This window comes from Stegostoma tigrinum, chromosome 3 (assembly GCF_030684315.1).
Source record: "Stegostoma tigrinum isolate sSteTig4 chromosome 3, sSteTig4.hap1, whole genome shotgun sequence".
NCBI classification, from domain to species: Eukaryota; Metazoa; Chordata; class Chondrichthyes; order Orectolobiformes; family Stegostomatidae; genus Stegostoma; species Stegostoma tigrinum.
The window spans coordinates 101,127,817-101,150,482 of NC_081356.1; the positions used below are offsets into that span (position 1 = coordinate 101,127,817).

Consider the following 22,666-nt stretch of genomic DNA (forward strand, 5'->3'; position numbering starts at 1 on the left):
GGAACTGGAGTCGGCTATTCAGTTTTTGAGTCTGGTCTATTGTTCAGCAAGATCATGACTGAAATTTGCACCCCTTTGCTCAACAAGAATCTATCTACCTCTGCCTTAAAATTATTTAAGGTCAATGCTTCCACCTGCTTTTCAGAACAAGAGTTCTAAAAATTTACAATTCTCAAAGATAAAACAAAACTTTGCTTCACCTACTTTAAGTGGGTGATCCCTGATTTTTAAACAGTGATCATCCTTCCCGATTCTTCTGGAAGAAGAAACATCTTCTCCACATGTATCAAGACTTCAGGATCTTGTAATTTCAAGCAAGTCACTGCAAACCCTTCTAAACTGTAATACTACAAGGTTAACTGCCTAACATTCCGTCTAAGACAAACCCAAATCACAAGTCTTAGTCCAGAAAATGTTCCATGAACTGCCTCCAGAGCATTTACATTCTCCCTTAAATAAGGTGACCAACATTGTGTCTGGAGAACTATGCACAATCTCACTAATGTTGTTGGTAACTGATGCAGAAGTTCCCTACTTTTGCAATACAGAAGAAAATTGCAATCATTTGTAAAAGTACCTGCCAAATGCTACAAAGTTTTTTGAAGCAAGTTTAATTTTTAGCAAATAAAAGACACCACAGATTAGGTAAAAGAACAAATGGCAAGTGGGAGGCTTTCAAAAGTGAGACAAAGTTCAGAGGCAGTATGTTCCTGTTGGAGTGAATGGTAAGGCTGGTAGGAGTAGGGAACATTGGATGAAGAGAGATATTGTGGCTCAGGTCAAAATTAAGGAGGCATATGTCAGGCACAGACAACTGAGATCAAGTGAATCTCTTGAAGGATTATGAGGAAAGGGGAATTCTTAAGAGGGAAATCAGGAGGGCAAAAAGGAAATATTAGATACCCTTGGCAGATAAGGTTAAGGATAATCCAACAAGATTCTTCAAGAGCATGAAGAACAGTAAGTGGAGAGAGAATAGAGCCCTTGAAAGGTCAACGTGATTGTCAATGTGTGGAACCACAGGAGATGAGACAGATACTGAACAGATATTTTGCATCAATATTTACTGTGAGAAAGACATAGCTAGGAAGCTTGGGTAAATAAATATCCAATGTCTTGAAAACATCCAGAACACAGAGGTGGTGGTACTGGAGATGTTAAAAAATTTAAAGGTGAATAAATCTCCAGGACCTGATCAAGCGTATCCCAGAACACTGTGGGAATCTCAGTTAAAAAAACTGCAAGCCCCTAGCAGAGATATTTGTATCAGCTACAGCTATGGGTGAGGTGGCAGAGGAGGACTGGAAGGTGGCTAATATTGCAGCTTTCTTTAAGGAAGGCTGAAAGGAGAAGCCTGGAAACGATAGACTGGTGTGTCCAATGTCAGCTGTGGGCAAGATGTTGGAGGAGATTCTAAGAGATAGGATTTACACATATTTGGAAAGGCAAGAACTGAGTAGAGATAGTTAACATGGCTTCATGTGTGAGAAACCGTGTCTCAGAAACTTGATTGAATTTTGAGGATCTGACCAAGAAGGCAGATGACGGCAAAGCAGTAGACTTTGTCAACATGGAGAGTTGAATGGTTAAGCGTTGTTGGAAATTGATTGGACTTGCCAACAATTACATTAGATGAAGGGACAAATTAGAAATTGTACGAAGTTTTTCACCTTACCAAGTCTCCTTCGAAAACATGTATCAAACCTGCAACTCTACCTCCTAGATGGTCAAGGGCAACAGATGCATTGAGACACCGCCATCTTCACATTCCCACCAAAACACATAGCAACCTAACTTGGAACTATATTACCATTCCTTCACTGTCACTGAAAGTCCAATGAAATCCTGAAATTCCCTTCTTAACATTTTTGTGGTTGTCTCTAACCCCTAAAAACTGCAGTTGAAGGCAACAGCTCATTACAATTTCTTCCTGGGAAATAAGGAATAAGCAATAAACGCTAACCTAATCAGTGATGCCCACACACACGAACAAATTTTAAAATCTCGAAGGAAATTTTGACTGAAAAAGTACTCAAAGACTGACGAGATCACTGAGCAGACATCTTGTTGATCAGTTGATAAGTAGTTTGGTTCAGGCTGAGCATTTGCTTACAAGTGGGCATTAAGAAAAAAGGAAGCTTCCAACTTCAGTCTTCACAGCCAATCATTCAGCTTTACACACTCTTTAGCCAAGACTCACGAGACACTGGCAAATGTTTCTTGAGCTACATTATGTCTAAGGAATGCCAGGTTGAGTCCATTAAATAACAGAGTGGATGTAGTCAATTTGATGACGAAGATTCCAAACTGAAATGACAGCAGTATTCTCCGTTATACCTATTCTGGGAATATTTAATCTATAAACAGGACTAAAACATCACAAAATCCATCCCTCAGCACACTTGTTCTACAAAGTTGGAGGCAACTTTACAGAAGATAAACTCTAACAGTCAGCACAATAGTTTATTCATACCATCCAAGTTAAACTCCTGCATCAGAACAGTAAGCAAGCATCAAAACAGATGTCGAGCTCTAATAGGGGAGATAGAAAAAGAAAACTTCAATATTATATCTCTGCAGCACTCTTGTGTAATTGCAAGCATTAGAGAAATGGCATTCCAAGGCAGCCTGCATTCCAAGGTACTAAAACTGAAAACGATAGAGGTAATCAATTCAAGATGTCTGAAAGAAAAAAACACAACAAACCTGGATTTTGCTCAAATTCATCAAGTAATTTGTCCAGATCACAAACTGCTGACTTAAAATAGTTGTCCATCCTGGGTACTTATTTTTCAAGTATTGAGCTTTCGTGCTCCTGAAAGAAAAAACAGAATTGATTTTTTAAATTCGAAAAAATAAATCAATTCTTTTGTTTGACAATGGTTAAAGTGGGAAGTTATTATATATTACATTCCTGACATAACAATAAACAGTATGAGGGGAGGTAGTAGTGTAGTGGTAATGTCAATCGACTAGTAATCCAGAACACCAGGCTAACGCTCCGAGGACATGGACTCAAACTGTACCAAGATCGATGGTGAAAAGTAAATTCAACAAATATCTGGAATTTAAAAACGACCACAAAGAGAAATATGCTATCACTGCCAATAGTTGCAAAAATCCACATGATTCACAGATGTCTTTGAGGAAGGCTACCATCCTCACCTTGTCTAACCAACATGTGGCTTCAAATCCATTGCAACGAGGTTGATTCTTAAATGACCTCTGGTAATTAAAAACAGGCAATAACTGAATGAACACTCATTCCATGCGCAAACAAAATCAAATTTGAACAACACTTTCCAGCAAAAAAAAATGCAAATGCTGTAGCTGCGAAACAAAAACAGAAATTATGGAGAAACTGAGCAGGTCAGGCTGTCTCTGAGGTGAGAAAACAGAGTTAATGTTTCAAATCCAGTCACTCATCAGAACTGATTCATTAACTCAAAATGTTAACTCTTGTCTCCCCACAGAGGTTGCCAGACCTGTTGAATAATATTTTATTGGTTATAAGGTAGTTTAGGATAACCAGAGATGTCGAAAGGTACTACACAAATGGAAATCTGCTTTTTCAGCGCTCATATGGTCCTCCCAAAAGAACAATTGAGCATAACATAGATAAAGTGTGAAGCTGGAAGAACATAGCAGGCCAAGCAGCATCTCAGGAGCACAAAAGCTGACGTTTCGGGCCTAGACCCTTCATCAGACAGGGGGATGGGGTGAGTGTTCTGGAATAAATGGGGACAGAAGGGGCGGCGGACCAAAGATGGAGAGAAAAGAAGATAGGTGGAGAGGAGAGTATAGGTGGTGAGGTAGGGAGGGGATAGGTCAGTCCAGGGAAGACGGACAGGTCAAGGAGGTGGGATGAGGTAGTAGGTAGGAAATGGAGGTGCAGCTTGAGGTGGGAGGAAGGGATGGGTGAGAGGAAGAACAGGTTAGGGAAGTGGAGACAGGCTGGGCTGGTTTTGGGATGCAGTGGGGGGAGGGGAAATTTTGAAGCTTGTGAGGGCTGTAGGGTTCCCAAGCGGAATATGAGTTGCTGTTCTTGCAACCTTCAGGCGGCATCATTGTGGCACTGCAGGAGGCCCATGATGGACATGTCGTCTGAGGAAGGGGAGGGGGAGTTGAAATGGTTCGCGACTGGGAGGTGCAGTTGTTTATTGCGAACTGAGCGGAGGTGTTCTGCAAAGCGGTCCCCAAGCCTCCGCTTGGTTTCCCCAGTGTAGAGGCAGCCACACCGGGTACAATGGATACAGTATACCACATTGGCAGATGTGCAGGTGAACATGTGCTTAATGTGGGAGGTCATCTTGGGTCTGGGATGGGGGTGAGGGAGGTGGTGTGGGGGCAAGTGTAGCACTTCCTGCAGTTGCAGGGGGAGGTGCTGGGTGTGGTGGGGTTGGAGGAGTGTGGGGAGCGGACAAGGGAGTCACGGAGAGAGTGGTCTCTCCGGAAGGCAGACAAGGGTGGGGATGGAAAAATGGCTTGGGTGGTGGGGTCGGTTTGCAGATGGCGGAAGTGTCGGAGGATGATGTGTTGTATCCAGAGGTTGGTAGGGTGGTGTGTCAGAACGAGGGGGATCCTCCTGGGGCAGTTGTGGTGGGGGCAGGGTGAGAGGGATGTGTTGCGGGGAATGCGGGAGACACGGTCAAGGGCGTTCTCGACGACTGCGGGGGAGTGCTGTGGGAGTCAGTGGGCTTGAAATGGACATCAGTTTCTAGCTGGTTACCTGGAAGCTACAGGAAGTTACCTGGTTACCTACAGCTATCTAGAATACACCTCCTCCCACCTACCCTCCTGCAAAAATTCCATTCCCTATTCCCAATTCCTCCGCCTCCACCGCATCTGCTCCCACGATGAAGCATTCCACTCCCGCACATCCCAGATGTCCACGTTCTTCAGGAACAGCAACTTTGCCCCTGCAGTGGTCGAGAACACCCTTGACTGCGTCTCCCGTGTTTCCCACAACACATCCCTCACACCCCGCCCCCACCACAACTGCCCCAGGAGGATCTCCCTCGTTCTGACACACCACCCCACCAACCTCTGGGTACAACGCATCATCCTCCGACACTTCCGCCATCTACAATCCAACCCCACCACCCAAGCCATTTTTCCATCCCCACCCTTGTCTGCCTTCTGGAGAGACCACTCTCTCCGTGACTTCCTTGCCCGCTCCACACTCTCCTCCAACCCCACCACACCCAGCACCTCCCCCTGCAACTGCAGGAAGTGCTACACTTGTCCCCACACCTCCTTCCTCACCCCCATCCCAGGCCCCAGGATGACTTTCCACATTAAGCACATGTTCACCTGCACATCTGCCAATGTGGTATACTGTATCCATTGTACCCGGTGTGGCTCCCTGTACATTGGGGAAACCAAGCGGAGACTTGGGGACCGCTTTGCAGAACACCTCTGCTCGGTTCGCAATAAACAACTGCACCTCCCAGTCGCGAACCATTTTAACTCCCCCTCCCATTCCTCAGACGACATGTCCATCATGGGCCTCCTGCAGTGCCACAATGATGCCACCCGAAGGTTGCAAGAACAGCAACTCATACTCGGCTTGGGAACCCTACAGCCCAATGCTATCAATGTGGACTTCACAAGCTTCAAAATCTTCCCTTCCACCACTGCATCCCAAAACCAGCCCAGTTCTTCCCCTCCCCCCACTGTATCCCAAAACCAGCCCAGCCTGTCTCCACTTCCCTTACCTGTTGTTCCTCTCTCCCATCCCTTCCTCCTACCTCAAGTCGCACCTCCATTTCCTACCTACTACCTCATCCCGCCTCCTTGACCTGTCCGTCTTCCCCGACTGACCTATCCCCTCCCTACCTCCCCACCTGTACTCTCCTCATCTTCTTTTCTCTCCATCTTCGGTCCACCTCCCCCTCTCTCCCTATTTATTCCAGAACCCTGTCCCCATCCCCCTCTCTGATGAAGGGTCTAGGCCTGAAACATCAGCTTTTGTGCTCTTGAGTTGCTGCTTGGCCTGCTGTGTTCATCCAGCTCCACACTTTGCTATCTTGGATTCCCCAGCATCTGCAGTTCCCATTATCAATTGAGCATAACATGGCTGATTATAGAATCATAGAATCCCTACAATACAGACAAAGACATTTGGCTCATCAAGTCTGCATCAAACAGCATCCCACCCAAACCCACACTATCCCCATAATTTTGCATTTAATACAGCTAATCCACCCAGCCTGCTCATTACTGGACACTTTTGGGCCATTTACGACAGCCAATTCACCATGTATGCCTATCTTTGGACTATGAGAACGAACCTAAGCTACCAGCAGAAACACACACAGACACAGGGAGAACGAACAAACTCCACGCAGACAGTCACCTAAGGTTGGAATTGAACCGGGGCTCTTGGTGCTGAGGCAGCAGTACTAACCACTGCACCACTCCATCTGCAAACTGCCACATTCATCATATTAACAGACTCACAAATAAAGTTCATCAATTAATCCCAAAAAATAAAGTAAAGTAGAGGTGTAGGAAGATAGCTCAAGAACAAGATATTTAGAAATGTGGCTGGAAGTAAATTTGGCAGCATACAAGAAATCTATCATTTTGTAATAGTACCAAAGGGAAGGATGAAAAAGGCACTTGCAAAAAATGCTTAATCAAACCCAGGTAAAAATCTGTGATCATTCAAATAACATATCACTAACTAATCAGCAACTGAATATTACAGAATGGTAAATTCAAGGAAGAACAATTAGTAAAACTAAAAGAAGCAACTGCAAATTGCCTTGCAAAAATTAAGTGAAGTGAAGAGTAAGAATTCTTAATTCTCCCAAAGCAAAACATGGCATGAGCAAAGCTACCAACCTACATAGATGTTAGTACAATAAATTGATGAAATGCAAGCAGAATGCCATTGACAACATCCTGTTAAAGGTACAACAGTTTTTTTCCAGAAAAATTGGTTTCAGAGAGGATGAGAAGTGGTATATTTTAAACATTTTAACATGTTGATTAGACAGATTATGTAACATACATCCAGTAATATTCGCAATATAAGTATTACGCACGAAGGTACTTCCCAAATTTACAGAAACAAAACAATATTAAAACAGTACAGTTAAAAAGGTTAAAGAATGATAATCCAGGCTTGCTCTCGTGAAATGACACATAGTAGCTACTATGTCTCACGTAACGAAGTCAGGAGAATTTCGGTGCAAGTTAACATAACCAAGGCAAAGAATAAATACAGCGGCATTCTTCAATTTCACTAGCAAGAGAACTTAACAGCACAGTGCTCAGCTCTCTGTTCCTAAAACCAGAACCATTCTAACATATTCACTGGGAGCAATGAACTGCAGGGTTACCAGCGGTCAAATAGAAACTATTATGAAGTCCTTGGATAAAGTCTGGAAGGAGAGCGAAGGCCTTCGCTGTCGTCCCCGGTCCCTACTTGAGATCTGGAGACACGGGACGAGTATGTGCCAGCAGCAGGACCGTAATTAACCAGGGGTGGGGGTGGGGGCTTCAGCTATCGGGACGAGATCCGCTTAAGTCCTTCGAGGTGGAGGAAAAAGGGAGGCAGTTATCTCGACCCTGGGGTTGTGGCAGGGGATGCGAGGGAACAGGGCGGTGGAAGGGGCGGTCAGGCCGTCAAGCCCGGATAATTTTGTTTTTGTTTACGCCCCACTGCGTCGACGGTTAAACAAAACCGAATGAGTTCGACCATGATCACTCACCATAGCTGAGTTACGGCTTCCTCTCCCGGGGTTTTCTGTGTGTGTATTGGGGGAGGGGAAAGGCCAGACACAGCGCATGCGCGGCGCTGGGTGACCTGGCGCGGGGCAGGGGGTCAGCGGTCACCACAGGAACCGGGGCGGGGCCTAAGGCTCCAACGGTCACTGCCGAGCCCAGTGTCTACGCTCCGCTAAAACAAAGTAAAGAACTGCGGAGCTGCGGAATCTAAAACAAATAAGAACAGCGATTGCCGAAGGAAACTGTGACAGCAACCTGTGAAGGGAAAAACAAGAGTTAACGTTTCGAGTCCGGTGACCCTTCCTTCACAAACACAAACGAAGTTGCTGGAGAAGCTCAGCAGATCTGGCAGCATCTGTGAAGGTAAAAACAAGAATTAACGTTTCGGGTCCGGTGATCCTTCCTTCAGAACTGTGCTCCGAAACATTACCTCTGTTTCTCTCTTCACGAATGCTGCCGGACCTGCCGAGTTTCCCCAGCCTTTTCTTTTTATATGTCACCGCTGCCGCATTCGTCCGGCTTCACCCTGAAGCGGCGATGCTCAGACGAATGAGCTGAGCATCCCTTACCAGCCAAAACACACCACAGAGAACAAAACCAAAGTTGCTGGAAAAGCTCAGCAGGTGTGGCAGCGTCTGTGAAGGAAAAAAATCAGAATTAACGTTTCGAGTCCGGTGACCCTTCCTCGGAACTGAGGACCACGGAGAATCATCCCGTCGCGTAAAGACTGCCCAATCAAAAAGGTGAGGAACTGAGGTTAAAAAATACCCCCGAGAGAACTGTGGATGCTGTAAATCAGAAACAAAAACAGAAATTGCTGGAAAAGCTCGACAGGTCTGGCAGTCGGAAACGGAGTTAATGTTTCCGGTCCAATTCTGAAGAAGAGTCACCGAATTGGAAACTTTCACTCTTGTTCTTTTCTCTGCACAGATGTTGCCAGACCTGCTGAGCTCCTCCACCAATTTCTGTTTGTTTCAGATCTCTGGCATTCGCAGTATTCTGGTTTTAGAGGATTCACATTGCTATCTTTCCAGAATTGACTGCAAAATTTCCAGCAAAATGAAGATTTATCTCGGGCTGCCAGCAATCCTTGGAGAAAAGTGATAGGGGTGTGAACTTGTATTTTCATTTTTTTGGAATTCTTTGGTTACGACAGCATCAGACATGGGATTTTTTTATTCATTCCTGGAGGAGGTCATTGTTGTATGGGCCAGCATTTATTTCCCATCTTTTCTTGTCCTTGTGATTCTCTGATTATATCGTACCATGGTGGTGAGCTGCCTTGAACTATTGCAGTCCATGCGCTGTGGTTAGACTGTCACTGCCCTGAGGGAGGGAATTCCAGAATCTTGATCCAGTGACTGTGAAAGAATGGTGATATATTTCCAAGTCGGGTTGGTGAGAGAATAGGAGAAGAATTTGCAGATACTGGTGTTCCCATGTACCTGCTGCCTTTGTCCTTTTCGAAATAGTTGTGGGTTTGGAATGTGTTTTCTGAGGATCTTTGGTGAATTTCTGCTGTGCATCTTGTTGAAAATACTGCTCCTGCTGCTGAACATCAGTGGTGGAGGAAGTGGATGTAGTGCCAGTCAAGCAGGCTGCTATGTCTTGGATTTTGTCAAGCTTCTTGAGTGTTTTGGAGCTGCACTCATCCAGATGGTATTGTTCTCATGTATCTGCTACCTTTGTCCTTCCAGATTAGAGGTTTTCAACCAGTATGTGGTGGGACATTGGTGTGCTCCAACACAATGAGAAGTGTATCATGAAATTCTCTGAAAGCAATGCCACTTAGTGTAGCCTTCTGAGTCAGCACGTGTGGAGATTTGGTCACACACAAGTACAGGAGAAGGGAGATCTGCTGGTTATGTTGCCTGCTTGCGTGTGCACAGGATCAAACATTCAGTATGAGCATGCATAATGATCAAGGATCATATCCCCGAGATGAGAAGAAACTGCACATGTGCAGTAAAGAGCACAGTTGAAACCACTGTTCATGTTGCCTGCCTGATTGGACAAATTTTCATACGAGCACACATTATAAAGTTAATACTTCGTGGCTTCTTTTCAGTTATGCCTTGAACTTAATCTTAGAATTGAATAAGTTTCTTATCTAAAGAGGAAATTCCTCTGCTCATTCAATTGATTAACTATCTGAACCTAAAGAAAATAAAGCAAAGAACTGTTCAAAAACAGCATAATGAGAGGATTCTGGGATTTGGATTTTCATGAACAGGAAATGCCACTTGTTCCTACTCTAAATGTCTCTTCTGTGGAGAGAAATTGGCAAACACTGCATCAATCCAAGTAAGTTAAGACAGCATGAAAAACATCCATGATCACGCTGATTTTCCAAATGTATCTGTGCTCACAGTTGAATATGGCATACTTTTCCTGGTGGATTTGAATCATTAATGCTTTTGATCCTTCTTTAGCTTACTGTCTGCACTATGTTGCAAATCTCTCCAGCAAAGCAGTAACCATAATAAATAATAATAATAATAAATAACCATAATAAGCAATCAATTCAATTGAAAGAAGTGTGTGCATCGTGGAACTGCCTGTGTGATTAAAGTGTGCTTAATACTGAAATGGGTGGGAACCATTGTTTTAGACAGTGGTCGTGAGTTTCGAAGGTACTGTCAAAGGAACCTTGATGAATTTCTGCAGTGTATCTTGTAGATGGTGCACACTGCTGCTACTGAATGTCAGTGGTGGAAGAAGGCAGTGCTTATGGGGATGTGATGCCAATCAAGCAGGCTCCTTTGTCCGAGATGGTAGATAGAACATAGAACAGTACAGGACGGTACAGGCCCTTCAGCCCACAATGTTGTGCCGACCTATTATTCCACTAAAATCAATCTACCCTGCATACCCTACATTTTACTATCCTCCATGTGCCTATCCAAGAGTCACTTAAAAGTCTCAAAAGTATCCAACTCCACTACCACAGCTGGCAGCACATTCCACATGCCCACCACTCTCTGAAGAACCTACCTCTGACATCTCCCCCATACATTCCTCCAATCACCTTAAAATTATGCCCCCTCATAATAGTCATTTCCACCCTGGGGAAAAAGTCTCTGACTATCCACTCTATTTATGCCTCTCATCATCTTGTACACCTCTATCAAGTTACCTTTCATTCGATGAAAAAAGCTCAGAGTTTTATTGAGCTGCGACATAACCTCATGGCTCTGAAACTCAATTTCCCTGCCAATGAAAACCAATACACCAAACACCTTCTTTACAATCCTATCAACTTGTGTAGCAACTTAGCGCGATCTGTGGACATGGACCCCGAGATCCTTCTGTTTCTCCAGACTGCAGAGAATCCTGCCATTAACTCTGTATTCTGCATTCAAATTTGACCTTCCAAAATGAATCAAGCTTCATGAATGTTGTTGGTGTTATAATCATTCGGGCAACTGGCAAGTGTTCTATCACACACCTGACTTGTAGATGATTGACAGGCTTTAGGGAGTCAGGAAGTTGGTTACTCACTACAGTATTCCCAGTCTCTGATCTGCTGTTATAGCTGTGATGTTTATTTGGCAAATCCAGTTGGGTTTCTGGTCAATGATAATACCCGAGATATCAATAGTTGTGGATTCAGTGATGATAACACCATTGAATGCCAAGAGGCAGAGGTTGGATTGTTTCTTATTGACATATGTGTGTTGCAAGTATTATTTACCAGTTATCAGCACAAGCCTGGATATTGTTTAGGTCTTCTTGCATTTGGACATGGACTGCGTCAGTATCTGAAAAATCATCAATCGTTCTGAACATTGTGCTGTCATCAGCAAATATCGTCACTTCTGACCTCATGTTGGAGGACGGTCATTGATGAAGCAGCTGAAGATAGTTAGGCCAAGGACACAACCTGAAGAACTCCAGCATAGATGTTCTGGAGCTGAAATGCTACACAACACAATATAAAGTATTCTCAGTATGAAAGCAAGACATCATCTCCACAAGGACTATGCAGTGGTCACTCTAACCAATACTGCCCTGGATGCATCTGCAGATTGAAGCATAGTCTGTTTTCCCCAGTTGTTGGTTTCCTCACCATCTGCCACAGACTCAATGTCGCAGTCATGTTCAGTGACATAGCCAACTCAAACAAGTATGCTGTAGCCAAGCCACCCTTGGTAGCGGACATTGAAATTCCCCCAGTCAGGTTATATTGTTGACCCTTGTTATCCTAATGCTTCTTCCAGTTGTGGGTCAGCATTGAGTTATCAGCCAAAGGAGGACAGTCTGTACAAATCTGCAGGATTGCTCCTGTTTGAGTCTTCATTGCATCCAGAGTCAATGCTGACTATACCTTATCCTCACTAGTCTGACTGCCGCAGATGCATCTGTCCATGACAGTATTGGTATGAGTGACCACTGCATTGCCCTTATGAAGACAAAGTCCTGCTTTCACACTGAGGACTCCCAGTGCAAATCCCTCCTGACTGTATATCACAATGTTGCCACCTCTACTGGGCCTTTCCTGCTGATGGGAAAGGACATATATGGGAAAGAATGATGGTGGTGGTGTCTGGAACATTGTCTATAAGGTGTGATTCCATGAGTATAACTATGTCAGGTTGTTGCTTGATTAATCTGTGAGACAGTTCTCCCAATTTGGCACTAGCATCTAAGTGCTAGTAAGAATGGCTTTGTAGGGTCGACAGGGCCACTGTTTTCAGTACCTAGGTCAATACCAGGTGGTACATCCAATTTCATTTCTTTTTTGAAACTGAGGGTTGCAAGGCCATTTCAGAGGGCAGTTAATAGTCAACAAAATTGCTGCGAGTCTGGAGTCACATGTAGGCCAGACCAGTTGAGGATGGCTGTTTTCCTTCCTGAAAGGACATTAGTGAACCAGTTGGGATTTTTCAACAATCAGCAGTGGTTTTGTGGACATGATTAGACTCTTAGTTCCAATATTTATTTATTTAATTCAAATTCATCACCTGCCATGCCAGGATTTGAACCTGGGTCCCCATACATTACCTTAGTTTCTGAATTAGTAATTTGGTGATAATAACACAAGGCTATTACCTCTCCTAACAGTCAAGAATTGAATAATGGGCTGTGTATTTCCCCACACTGCAGTTTCCAATTGATGTGAAAATTCGTGGTGCACGACATGAGGACGCACATGGCAGCCATGCAAAGGTGGGAGTGTATTGGTATGACGTGCTTGGTCATCTGATCAAAAGTCTCGGATTGCAGGCCACCTGGTAGACACTAGTTGCTGGTAATTTCCCGCTCACAAATGACTCCAAAAGTTTAATTTGTAGTAAATCAGTCCTTGAAGCAATAGCAGGAAACTATTCATCCCATAGGGAGATACGAGGGCAAGAAACATGAACCCAGCGATTCATTCTACAGACAGTTAATAATGATTTTCATTGAGGTGGTCTAGTGGTGTACCGCAAGGGTTGGTGTTGGGTCCACTGCTGTTTGTCATTTTTATAAATGACCTGGATGAGGGCGTAGAAGGATGGGTTAGTAAATTTGTAGACGACACTAAGGTCAGTGGAGTTGTGGATAGTGACGAAGGATGCTGTAGGTTGCAGAGAGACATAGATAAGCTGCGGAGCTGGGCTGAGAGGTGGCAAATGGAGTTTAATGCGGACAAGTGTGAGGTGATGCACTTTGGTAGGAGTAACTGGAAGGCAAAGTACAGGGCTAATGGTAAGATTCTTAGTAGTGTAGATGAGCAGAGAGATCTCGGTGTCTATGTACACAGATCCTTGAAAGTTGTCACCCAGGTTGACAGGGCTGTTAAGAAGGCATACAGTGTTTTAGCTTTTATTACTAGAGGGATCGAGTTCCGGAACCAAGAGGTTATGGTGAAGCTGTACAAAACTCTGGTGCGGCCGCACTTGGAGTATTGCATGCAGTTCTGGTCACCGCATTATAAGAAGGATGTGGAAGCTTTGGAAAGGGTGCAGAGGAGATTTACTAGGATGCTGCCTGGTATGGAGGGAAGGTCTTACGAGGAAAGCTGAGGGTCTTGAGGCTGTTTTCATTAGAGAGAAGGTTGAGAGGTGACTTAATTGAAACATATAAAATAATCAGAGGGTTAGATAGGGTGGATAGGGAGAGCCTTTTTCCTAGGATGGTGACGGCAAGCACGAGGGGGCACAGCTTTAAATTGAGGGGTGAAAGATATAGGACAGATGTCAGAGGTGGTTTCTTCACTCAGAGAGTAGTAAGAGAATGGAACGCTTTGCCTGCAACGGTAGTAGATTCGCCAACATTAGGTACATTTAAGTCGTCATTGGATAAGCACATGGACACACATGGAATAGTGTAGGTTAGATGGGCTTGAGATCGGTATGACAGGTCAGCACAACATCGAGGGCTGAGGGGCCTGTACTGTGCTGTAATGTTCTATGTTCGATGTTCTATGGTCAATTTGCATGCAGGGACTCCACAAACTGCACTGTGACAAAGATCTGTTGGTTGATAGGTAAATGCATGAGCCAGGACATTACAGAAAAATACCCTGTTCTCTTTGAAGAGTTCAATGGATTCCTTTTTAACCACTTGATTTAGGAAAGGAATTCCACACTACAGGGCTAAGACTCCCAAATGCAAGTCCACCAAAAGCAAGTTAAAAGAAGCAACAGAAAAGGTGATCAGAGATGATGGGAACTGCAGATGCTGGAGAATCCGAGATTAAAGTGTGGAGCTGGATCAACACAGCAGGACAAGCAGCATCTTAGGAGCACAAAAGCTGACGTTTCGGTCCTAGACCCTTCAGCAGAAAAAAGGTGAGTCTAAAATGTGGAAAACATGTAGAGATTGAAGAATTTAAGGAGACTTAAATATGATGTTTTATATTTGAGGCTTTGGTGGGTTAGGGTTAGGTCACCAAGGACAGACCTGAATGGACACAACCTTGAGAGATACAGAATAAGAGTACCAGTGTTTAGTTAAGCTGAAGTTATGCAATGTTGTGAATGGGAGACGGGTGAAATGAAAAATCGAACAATCAAGTCCCGAGATTGCAAAATCAGAAATGAGGATTTCTGCAGTAATTCCACTGAGGTAGAGATGGTGGCAGTGATGTTATTAGAAGTTAGAATCAGGAGGGGGCTATTCAGCCTATCAAGCCAGAGGAGTTATTTGAAAGAGCTTGTAGGACTGCAAAACTTTTCTTTCCTTTTCAGTGTTATTGTTGAGTTTGTTTTCACCTTTCTTTTGTTCATTCAGGAGATGTTAAGTTCACTGGCTGTGTCAGCATTTAACTATCTTCCCTAATTTCCCTTGAGAAGGTGGTGGTGAGAAGCTGCCTTCTTCAATCACTGCAACCCACATCTTATAGATTAGGGAAGGATTTTCAGAATGAAGAAACAATGATATATTTCCAGATCAAGACGGTAAATGACTTGAAGGGCAACATTTCTTCCATTATCCTTTGGATACTAATCCTCCTGCCACGAGAAACTATTTATTCCATCAAAACCCTGATATAATATCAATTGTAAGTTTTTCTACTGAAATAAATCAGTCCAGTCATTCCTCAGATGGTGGAGAAGTGATAGTGTTTCTGTTTGAGTAATCCAGACACCAAGCTATTAGTTTAGGGATAATGGGAACTGCAAATGCTGGAGAATCTGAGATAACAAATTGTGTAGCTGGATGAACACAGCAGGCCAAGCAGCATCTCAGGAGCACAAAAGCTGACGTTTCGGGCCTAGACCCTGAAACGTCAGCTTTTGTGCTCCTGAAATGCTGCTTGGCCTGCTGTGTTCATCCAGCTACACACTTTCTTCACTTCTACTGTCTGCTTTCTGCTCCTTAGCCAATGCATTCTGTTGTTCTATTGGACTGGATATTGTTAAATCTATCACATGGCCATGAACAAATTAAGAAAAACTCTTCTCCTTCAATAAAAGGCCAAGAAGAAAATTGATAATAGTTATTCATGAGAGGGCTAAACAGAGTAGACAGGGATAAATTGTTCTTATTCATAATCAAATTAAGATTGAGAGGGCACAGATTCAAAGTGATTCACAAAAGAAGCAAATATGATTGAGCAAAAAGTTATTTTGAATGAGTGGTTCAAGTTTTAAGTGCATTATCTGGAAGTGTGACAGAAGCAGTTTCAATTGAGGCATTCAAGGTGGCATTTGTTTCTATTCAAATAGTCATCTATGCGTATGGGTACAGGGAAATGGAATGAACTGTGCAAAGTCTCATGATACTTGTTCAGAGAACTGGTATGAACCTGATCAGCCAAATACTGCACTCTTGTGCCCTAACATTTCTGCAATTCTGTAAAGTTTATCAAACATGATCTTTGGCAAATCCGCATTAATTGCTCATGATAACTTAAATATTATGTCAATTCATGGTTAACTTTACTAATACTGTTTGCAAAACTTTCCCCACTATTGGTGAAGGGGTGATTAATCTGTTGTTATTGGATTCAGCTTGAGAAGGAAATCTGCCTATGTGTGTCAGAGAGGCAGGTTTATTTGAAACATTCAAAAAAGAATTAGATGGTAACCTGTAAATGGAAGAATGTGCAGAGTTACAGGAAACAAGAAAGACACACTCAGCAAATTCTTATTTAGAAACTTGGGGCAGACATGATAGGCCAAGGTGGGCTCCTGCACAATGATGTGTTTGAAGTTCAGCCCAAGGTCAATTACATAATACCAAGTTTGGAACTAGAAATAACCACGTTCCTCCCTAGTGCTGAAGGGTCCAGACCCGAAACGTTGACTTTCTTGTTCCTCCGATGCTGTCTGACCTCCTGTGCTCCTCCAGTTTCACATTTTATCCAGTTTGATTTCCAGCATCTGCGGTCCTTAATACCTCCTCGTCACTGAAAACCACATTGTGAAGCCTCTCCCAAGGCTGCCTACCTTGAAGAAGTTTTCCTCCTCTCTCCAAAGAGATCACAGTGGTTCTCTCTCTCCCACTGCAACCCCTTGGTTATCTCCTCTGCCCTGACGCTCTTCATAACCACCAACTTCCACCTCCATCCTTCTATTTACTTCTGAGCTCTGTTCCCCCTCCCCAGACCCAAAATGTTGACTTTCCTGCTCCTCCGATGCTGTCTGACCTGCTGTGCTTCTCGAGCTCCACATTTTAATCAACCTTGATTAACATGTTGTTTTACATTCTTCCTCAAATAGACACATTTAAATAGGATAGAGAACATCACCCTAAGTAGTAATAACGACATATGTTCAAACATTTTATTCTTATTCATTTGTTGAAAAGACGACTTATAGTTTCTGTTAAAGGCAGTTGACTCCTTCTTGGATACAATTTATCAGGCCTCTTTCGAAAGAAAACATTTTTCTCATGGCACATTGAACATGTCATGACATAATATTCCTACAAGTATGTTTTGGAGCATAGGTCACGAATTGGGTCAATCAAATTCACAGGTATTGCTAAAGTGGGGACAAGAGTTTGAGTTGAATTGAGACAGCTGAGGAGTTACAGAAAAATGGATGTCAAAATAAGTCAAATTTTAAAAAAAAGCAACAGGAGCAGATAGAGCAGAGGTGAACAATAATCTAAGTGTGATGCAAAGTGGCAGAAAATACAAGGGTGCAGTAAAACTTAGAATAAGTTACAATGGTTAAAAAGTCCAAATCTAAGCCTCTATCTGCATGCATGCAGCATTTCCAACAAGGTAAATAAGTTGATAGCAACTATGCAAATATGGTGGTACGATGACCTGCACCAACAACTCAATATTCAGGGTATTCATGATAATTTAATATTCAGTTCTGAGGAAGGGACACCTGACCCAAAACATTAATTCTGTTTTACCTTCACAGATGCTGCTAGACCTGCTGAACTTTTCCAGCAACTTTGTTTTTGTTACTCAATATTCAGGGTTATTTGGTATTCTGGAAAAATGGGCAAAATGTAAAGGGGCATAAAAGCCAGTATCTGTACTGTGCTGTGGTGACATAGGCACAATAGATCGTGATCTGGAATTGGTTCGGGTGGAAATAAAGAGTAGCAAGGCAAAGAAGCTATGGGTGGGAATCATTTATTGGCAAGAAAGGTTACCAACCCTGAAGGACAAAGTTTAAATCAGGAAATAATGGAGGCATGCAACAATGCACTGCTATTGTGATGAGTGACTTTAATCTGTACATTTGACAGGACCAATCAAATGGGCAAAGATAACAAGGAAGATAAATTTGCAGAGTACATTGGGATTGTTTCATTGTGCAGTGTACTGCTCTATCTACCTGGAAATAGGCTACTTTAGATTGATTAAGTAATGGGTATTTAGATAAGTTTAATCAGAGATCTGTAGTTATAGACCATCTACTAGCTATGAATACCATTATGGCAGAATTTCAATTTAAGTTTGAGGGGGAGTAACTGGAGTCTCAAACCAGTGTCTTCAAAATAAATGAAGGCAGTTAGAGAGGTAAGAAAAGGAGTTGTCTAGAAATAGACAAAGGGCATGGTCTGAAGTGGGAGACATTTAAACAGGTATAACATAGGCTCAGCAAAAAATGTATTCCAGTCAAAAAGGGCCTAATGAGAAGGATGAACTACCCATGGTTGACAAAGACAGTCAAGGAGAGCATCGAATCAAACACCAAGGCCTATGAAAGTAAATATAAAAACAGGAGGTGATAGCCTTGAGGTATTTCACAAGACAATTAATCCAGAAACTCAGCTAATTTTCTGGGGTCCTGGTGTCTTGGTTCTAGTCAGACAGTGGAATGTGAATTCAAAACTAATCTGGAATTAAGAATCTACCAATGATCACAAAACTAATGTCCATTGTCAGAAAATATCCAACTGATTCACTAATGTCCTTTAAAGGAAGAAATCTGTCATCCTTACCCTGTCTGACCTACCTGTGATTCCAGACCCACAGCAATGTGGTTGACTCTCAACTGACCTCTGAAATGGCGTAGTAAGCCACTTAGTTCAAAGGCAACTATGGATGGGCAATAAATGCTCGCTAGCCAGTGACACCCACACCCGATGTCCCACAAGCGAATAAAACAAAAACAAACAGTAAGAGCTTCTATGGGTATATGAAGAGAGCATCTAAACTAATATGTTGAGGGTGTAACAAGAAAACTGAATGGAAACAAGAAAATAGTGGGTGACAAACCAAAAGTTTGCATCAGTCTTCACAGTCTAGGGCATTATAAACATCCCAAAAGAAAATCAGATAAAACAAGATGCTAATGGGACAAAAGATCTTGTAACAAGGAAAAAAAGTATTGGACTGTTACACCTCACTGGCATATTGCATAGGAAAGCATGCTGTTATTATTCCCAGTGTAGCCACAAAATTCAAGATTTTATAACAAGTCCACAAAATTCTCCAGTTGTCTTTTAGAATCAGATTAACAGAAAGCACACAGCAGATTTCTGTACTTAACAAGAATGACTATTTTATAACAAATAAATATAGATTCTAGCTATAGAATCCCCAAAGTGCAGAAATAAGCCATTCAGCCCAACCAAAGAGCATCCCTATAACATCACATTCACCAAGGCCAATCCACTAACCAGTGCATCTTTGGATTCTGGGAGGAAACTGAGCACCTGGAGAAATCTCAAGCACTGGAGGAATCTCAGATAGAGTTTGCACATTGTTTATGAAGTCACTCAAGGTATCGCTCCAAGTATAGGAGGTAATGCATTAGCATGGATTGAGGATTGGTTAACACACATGGCTGAATGAGGATCAAGGAGTCTTTCATGGAAAGCGCCACAAATATCAGTCCTAGCCTTCAAGATGGATGCTGAGAATGTTTTTCTAGTCTTGTCTTCACTGCTCAGACCATTGATTAGAAGTTGGGGCATCATGTTGTGATTGTATGGGATGTCGGTGAGGCCACTTTTGGAGTGCTATGTACAGTTCTGGTGGCCTTGCTAAAGGAATGGTATTATTAAATTGGAGAGGGTGCAGAAAAGATTTGCAAGGATATAACCCAGACAGGAGGATTTGCGTTACAAGGAGAGGCCGAATAAGCTGGCACCTTTTCAGTGAAGCATAGGAGATTGAGGTTTATAAAATCATTAGGGGCATAGATAGGGTGAATAATAAGGGTCTTTCCTCTAATGTAGGGAATTTCAAAACAAGATGGCATATTTTTAAGGTGAGAGGAGAAAGATGTAAAAGGGACCAGAGGGGCAACCTTCTCACACAGGATGGTTGGTATGTGGAATGAACTTCCAAATTAAGTAGTTGATATAGGTTCAGTTACAACATTTAAGAGACATTCGGACAAGTACATGAATAGGAAAGGTTTAGAGGGATATGGTCCAAATGCTGGCACATGGGACTAGTTTAGTTTTGGAAATTTGGTCAGCATGAACGAATTGGACCAAAAGGATCTGTTTCTGGACTATATGACTACGACATATCTAGAGAATAAAGGGGGCACCTGATTAAAAACTGAGATGAGAGATTCTCATGAATGAATACTTTTTTAAAAAAATTGACTACCTTTATTTAATTAGTGACAGCCAAATAAATTTTTAACGATTTGAACTTACGTAGACAAAGTCAAAACCACTATTCTCATGAATTGCATTAGTGATCCCTATGATATAATTGCAATTTGTCTAATTTTGTCCAAATGCAACATGACAACATAAACTTAGCTCCTCTCCAAAAGGTCGGTCGCATTTTCTCAAATCAACATTTGGCAAATAAGATAATGTCAGAAAGACTTAAAATGGACAAGAGGATGTCCTGGCTCAACGGAAGCAAAACAAGGAAAATTCTCCTCAAAACATATCCTTCATCCAATTCGAGTAAAAAAAATGGACTGACTGGTCATTTATTCATTTGCTGTTTACAGGCAGCTGGTGTATACAAACTGCTGTGTTGGCTGCATCATTTTTGTGTCTAATCTACTTGCTTACTTACCAGGACTCTTTTTGGAACTAATAACAAGATGCTGTTTACCATGAAAACTGGTTTATTACCGTTGAAACGCAAGTTACAGCCATATAATTCTATGAAACCCATCTTTCCCTGTGTATTTCCTGAGTAACCTTGCAGTTCTTAAAATTACCATTTTCTCTCACATTTTTATAATGTGCTTTGAACATGCAAGATGGTAAAGAAGTTTATAAACTACCCCAGTTACAGCTGGCCAAGTTGAGGTTGAGGCTGTTCTTCTTGCTCCCAAGGTTCCGGCTTCTTCTGTCACATAGTCTCCAGAGTATCAGCTGCTTGGATTCGAGTGGCCCCTTTAAACATAGTTTTCCTGTTCAGCCCCATGTACAATGACTGACTATCGTTTACTATGTCAGCATGACAACCAACATTCAGATATCTCCGATGTATTTACAACAGTTTGATACAGCAATGTAATCAACATAATTCAGTTCTAAGTTTCTGACCCAGGGAAAAAAAGGTATAACAAAAAAGGTAGTTCTGGATACTGAATTTCCCAACTGAGAGAGTCTGGTTCCAAGTTGGCTATCTTCCAAGACAGTTCTACTGAAACTCCGAGCTGCTGTTCCATCTAAAACTTTGCAGCATTGTCTCACAACACCTATTCTATATAGTCAATCAAGATAGAGGGCTTGCATACTTGACTGGCCTAATCCAATTGGATAGTGAATTCTGCAAGCTTCCTGGCTTATTACCTTCGTTCCCTTCCTGGCATGCCATTCAATTGGCCTGTGTTTTAGTGTCCCAAAGGAGCTGTTACTTAAAAGGGGCATTCAACTACCTACATTGCTTAAATAATACTCAACATACTGAAAAAATTAATTAATTACAAACCACTTTTGGATATAGTATGCTAAGTGCTGTGAAAATGCAAACTACTTATTTCACAGTATGAAAAAGTCCTTTTAATATCAATCCTAAATTTGCTGTTCACCTGTATCATTCACTTGCAATTTAATCTGAAATAATTTTCCAAATGTCTTTTATAAAAAGTACAGTTTTGCAGAAATGTTCTTTCCAAATACCATCTTGCAAGGTTCCAGAGCGTTTTCTCATGACTTTCAAAAGTCAAAATCATCGATTATTTTCATTATCACCTTGGTTGTCTGAATGATCAGAACTGAAGCAGTACTTGACAGTCAATCTGCCACTTTGTTTAGTTTGACCTGTATTCATTATTTAATACATGACCACAATGTATTAATGTTATTTAACAGTCAAGAAATATTTAATTGCTAAGTTGCAATCATAAATATTTGTATCTTAAGTATATTATACAAATATTATTAGATTTGGCAAGTCACACACTAATTTTAAGGCAAATTGAACTGTGTAAACAAATTAGGTTCCAAATAATTGCTTGCTAGTATGGAACTAAAAAGAGTGAGTCTTGGACTCGTCAGGATTAGGATGCAAGAAACAAAACCGTTAAAAAAAAAGGCCAATTTATACAGTTTCAGAGGAAGAATGACCAGTGTTGACTGGTCTGAGAACTGAGATGGGTGGTTAACTGTTCCAACTGTATCACCATGCCAATCATTCAACATCCTTTTCCTCAGCTCTTTAGTGTCCCTTGTCAAATCTCTATCTTGTGTCCCAATCCTGATAAGTGCAAGATGAAAAGCTTTGCCTTTTTGTCTCATTTACTCTGCCATTCCTAATTTGATTACCAAGGAAATCAGATTAGGAATGGCAGAGTGGACTCAATGGGTCGAATGGCCTTACTTCCACTCCTATGTCTTATGGATGTTGCCAGAAACAGGTTGTGTGTTCTAAGAGGAGGCTGGAGTTTTTTTCTCCCACTGGAAGGTAGGAGGCTGAGGGCTGACTTTATAAAACTTTCGAACATGATGAGGCATAGAAAAGGTGAAAGACAATGGTCTTGGTGGGGGGGGGGGGGGGGATGGTGTTCAAAACTAGGGGACATACTTCAAAATGTGACAACATAAAGTTTTAAAAAAGGACATGAGAAGCACTTTTTTAAAAAATAAAAACTGGTTCATG

At 42.2% G+C, this 22,666-nt stretch overlaps 1 protein-coding gene and 1 long non-coding RNA gene across 6 annotated transcripts in view; one reads left to right on the forward strand and one right to left on the reverse strand.

Annotated features, from left to right (window-relative positions):
- The window catches only part of LOC125450797 (zinc finger FYVE domain-containing protein 16-like), a 78,672-nt gene extending 70,870 nt beyond the window's left edge, over positions 1 to 7,802 (reverse strand). For 2 of the 4 annotated variants that reach the window (XM_059644783.1, XM_059644782.1), the window contains exons 1-2: positions 3,166 to 3,257; positions 2,707 to 2,815 (exon numbers count right to left, since the gene is read on the reverse strand). In XM_059644783.1, the coding sequence (XP_059500766.1) occupies positions 2,707 to 2,776 (70 nt within the window). In that variant the 5' untranslated portion in view covers positions 2,777 to 2,815; positions 3,166 to 3,257. Of the gene's footprint in view, positions 1 to 2,706; positions 2,816 to 3,165; positions 3,258 to 7,721 lie in introns of those variants that run through there. The other 2 variants (XM_048526983.2, XM_059644784.1) reach the window with 2 other exon arrangements.
- A 304-nt stretch (positions 7,803 to 8,106) lies between these two features.
- Positions 8,107 to 22,666, forward strand: part of LOC132209492 (uncharacterized) — a 63,401-nt gene continuing 48,841 nt past the window's right edge. For both annotated transcript variants that reach the window (XR_009445595.1, XR_009445596.1), the window contains exons 1-2: positions 8,107 to 8,480; positions 14,296 to 14,513. This is a non-coding gene — a long non-coding RNA (uncharacterized LOC132209492). The remainder of the gene's footprint in view (positions 8,481 to 14,295; positions 14,514 to 22,666) is intronic.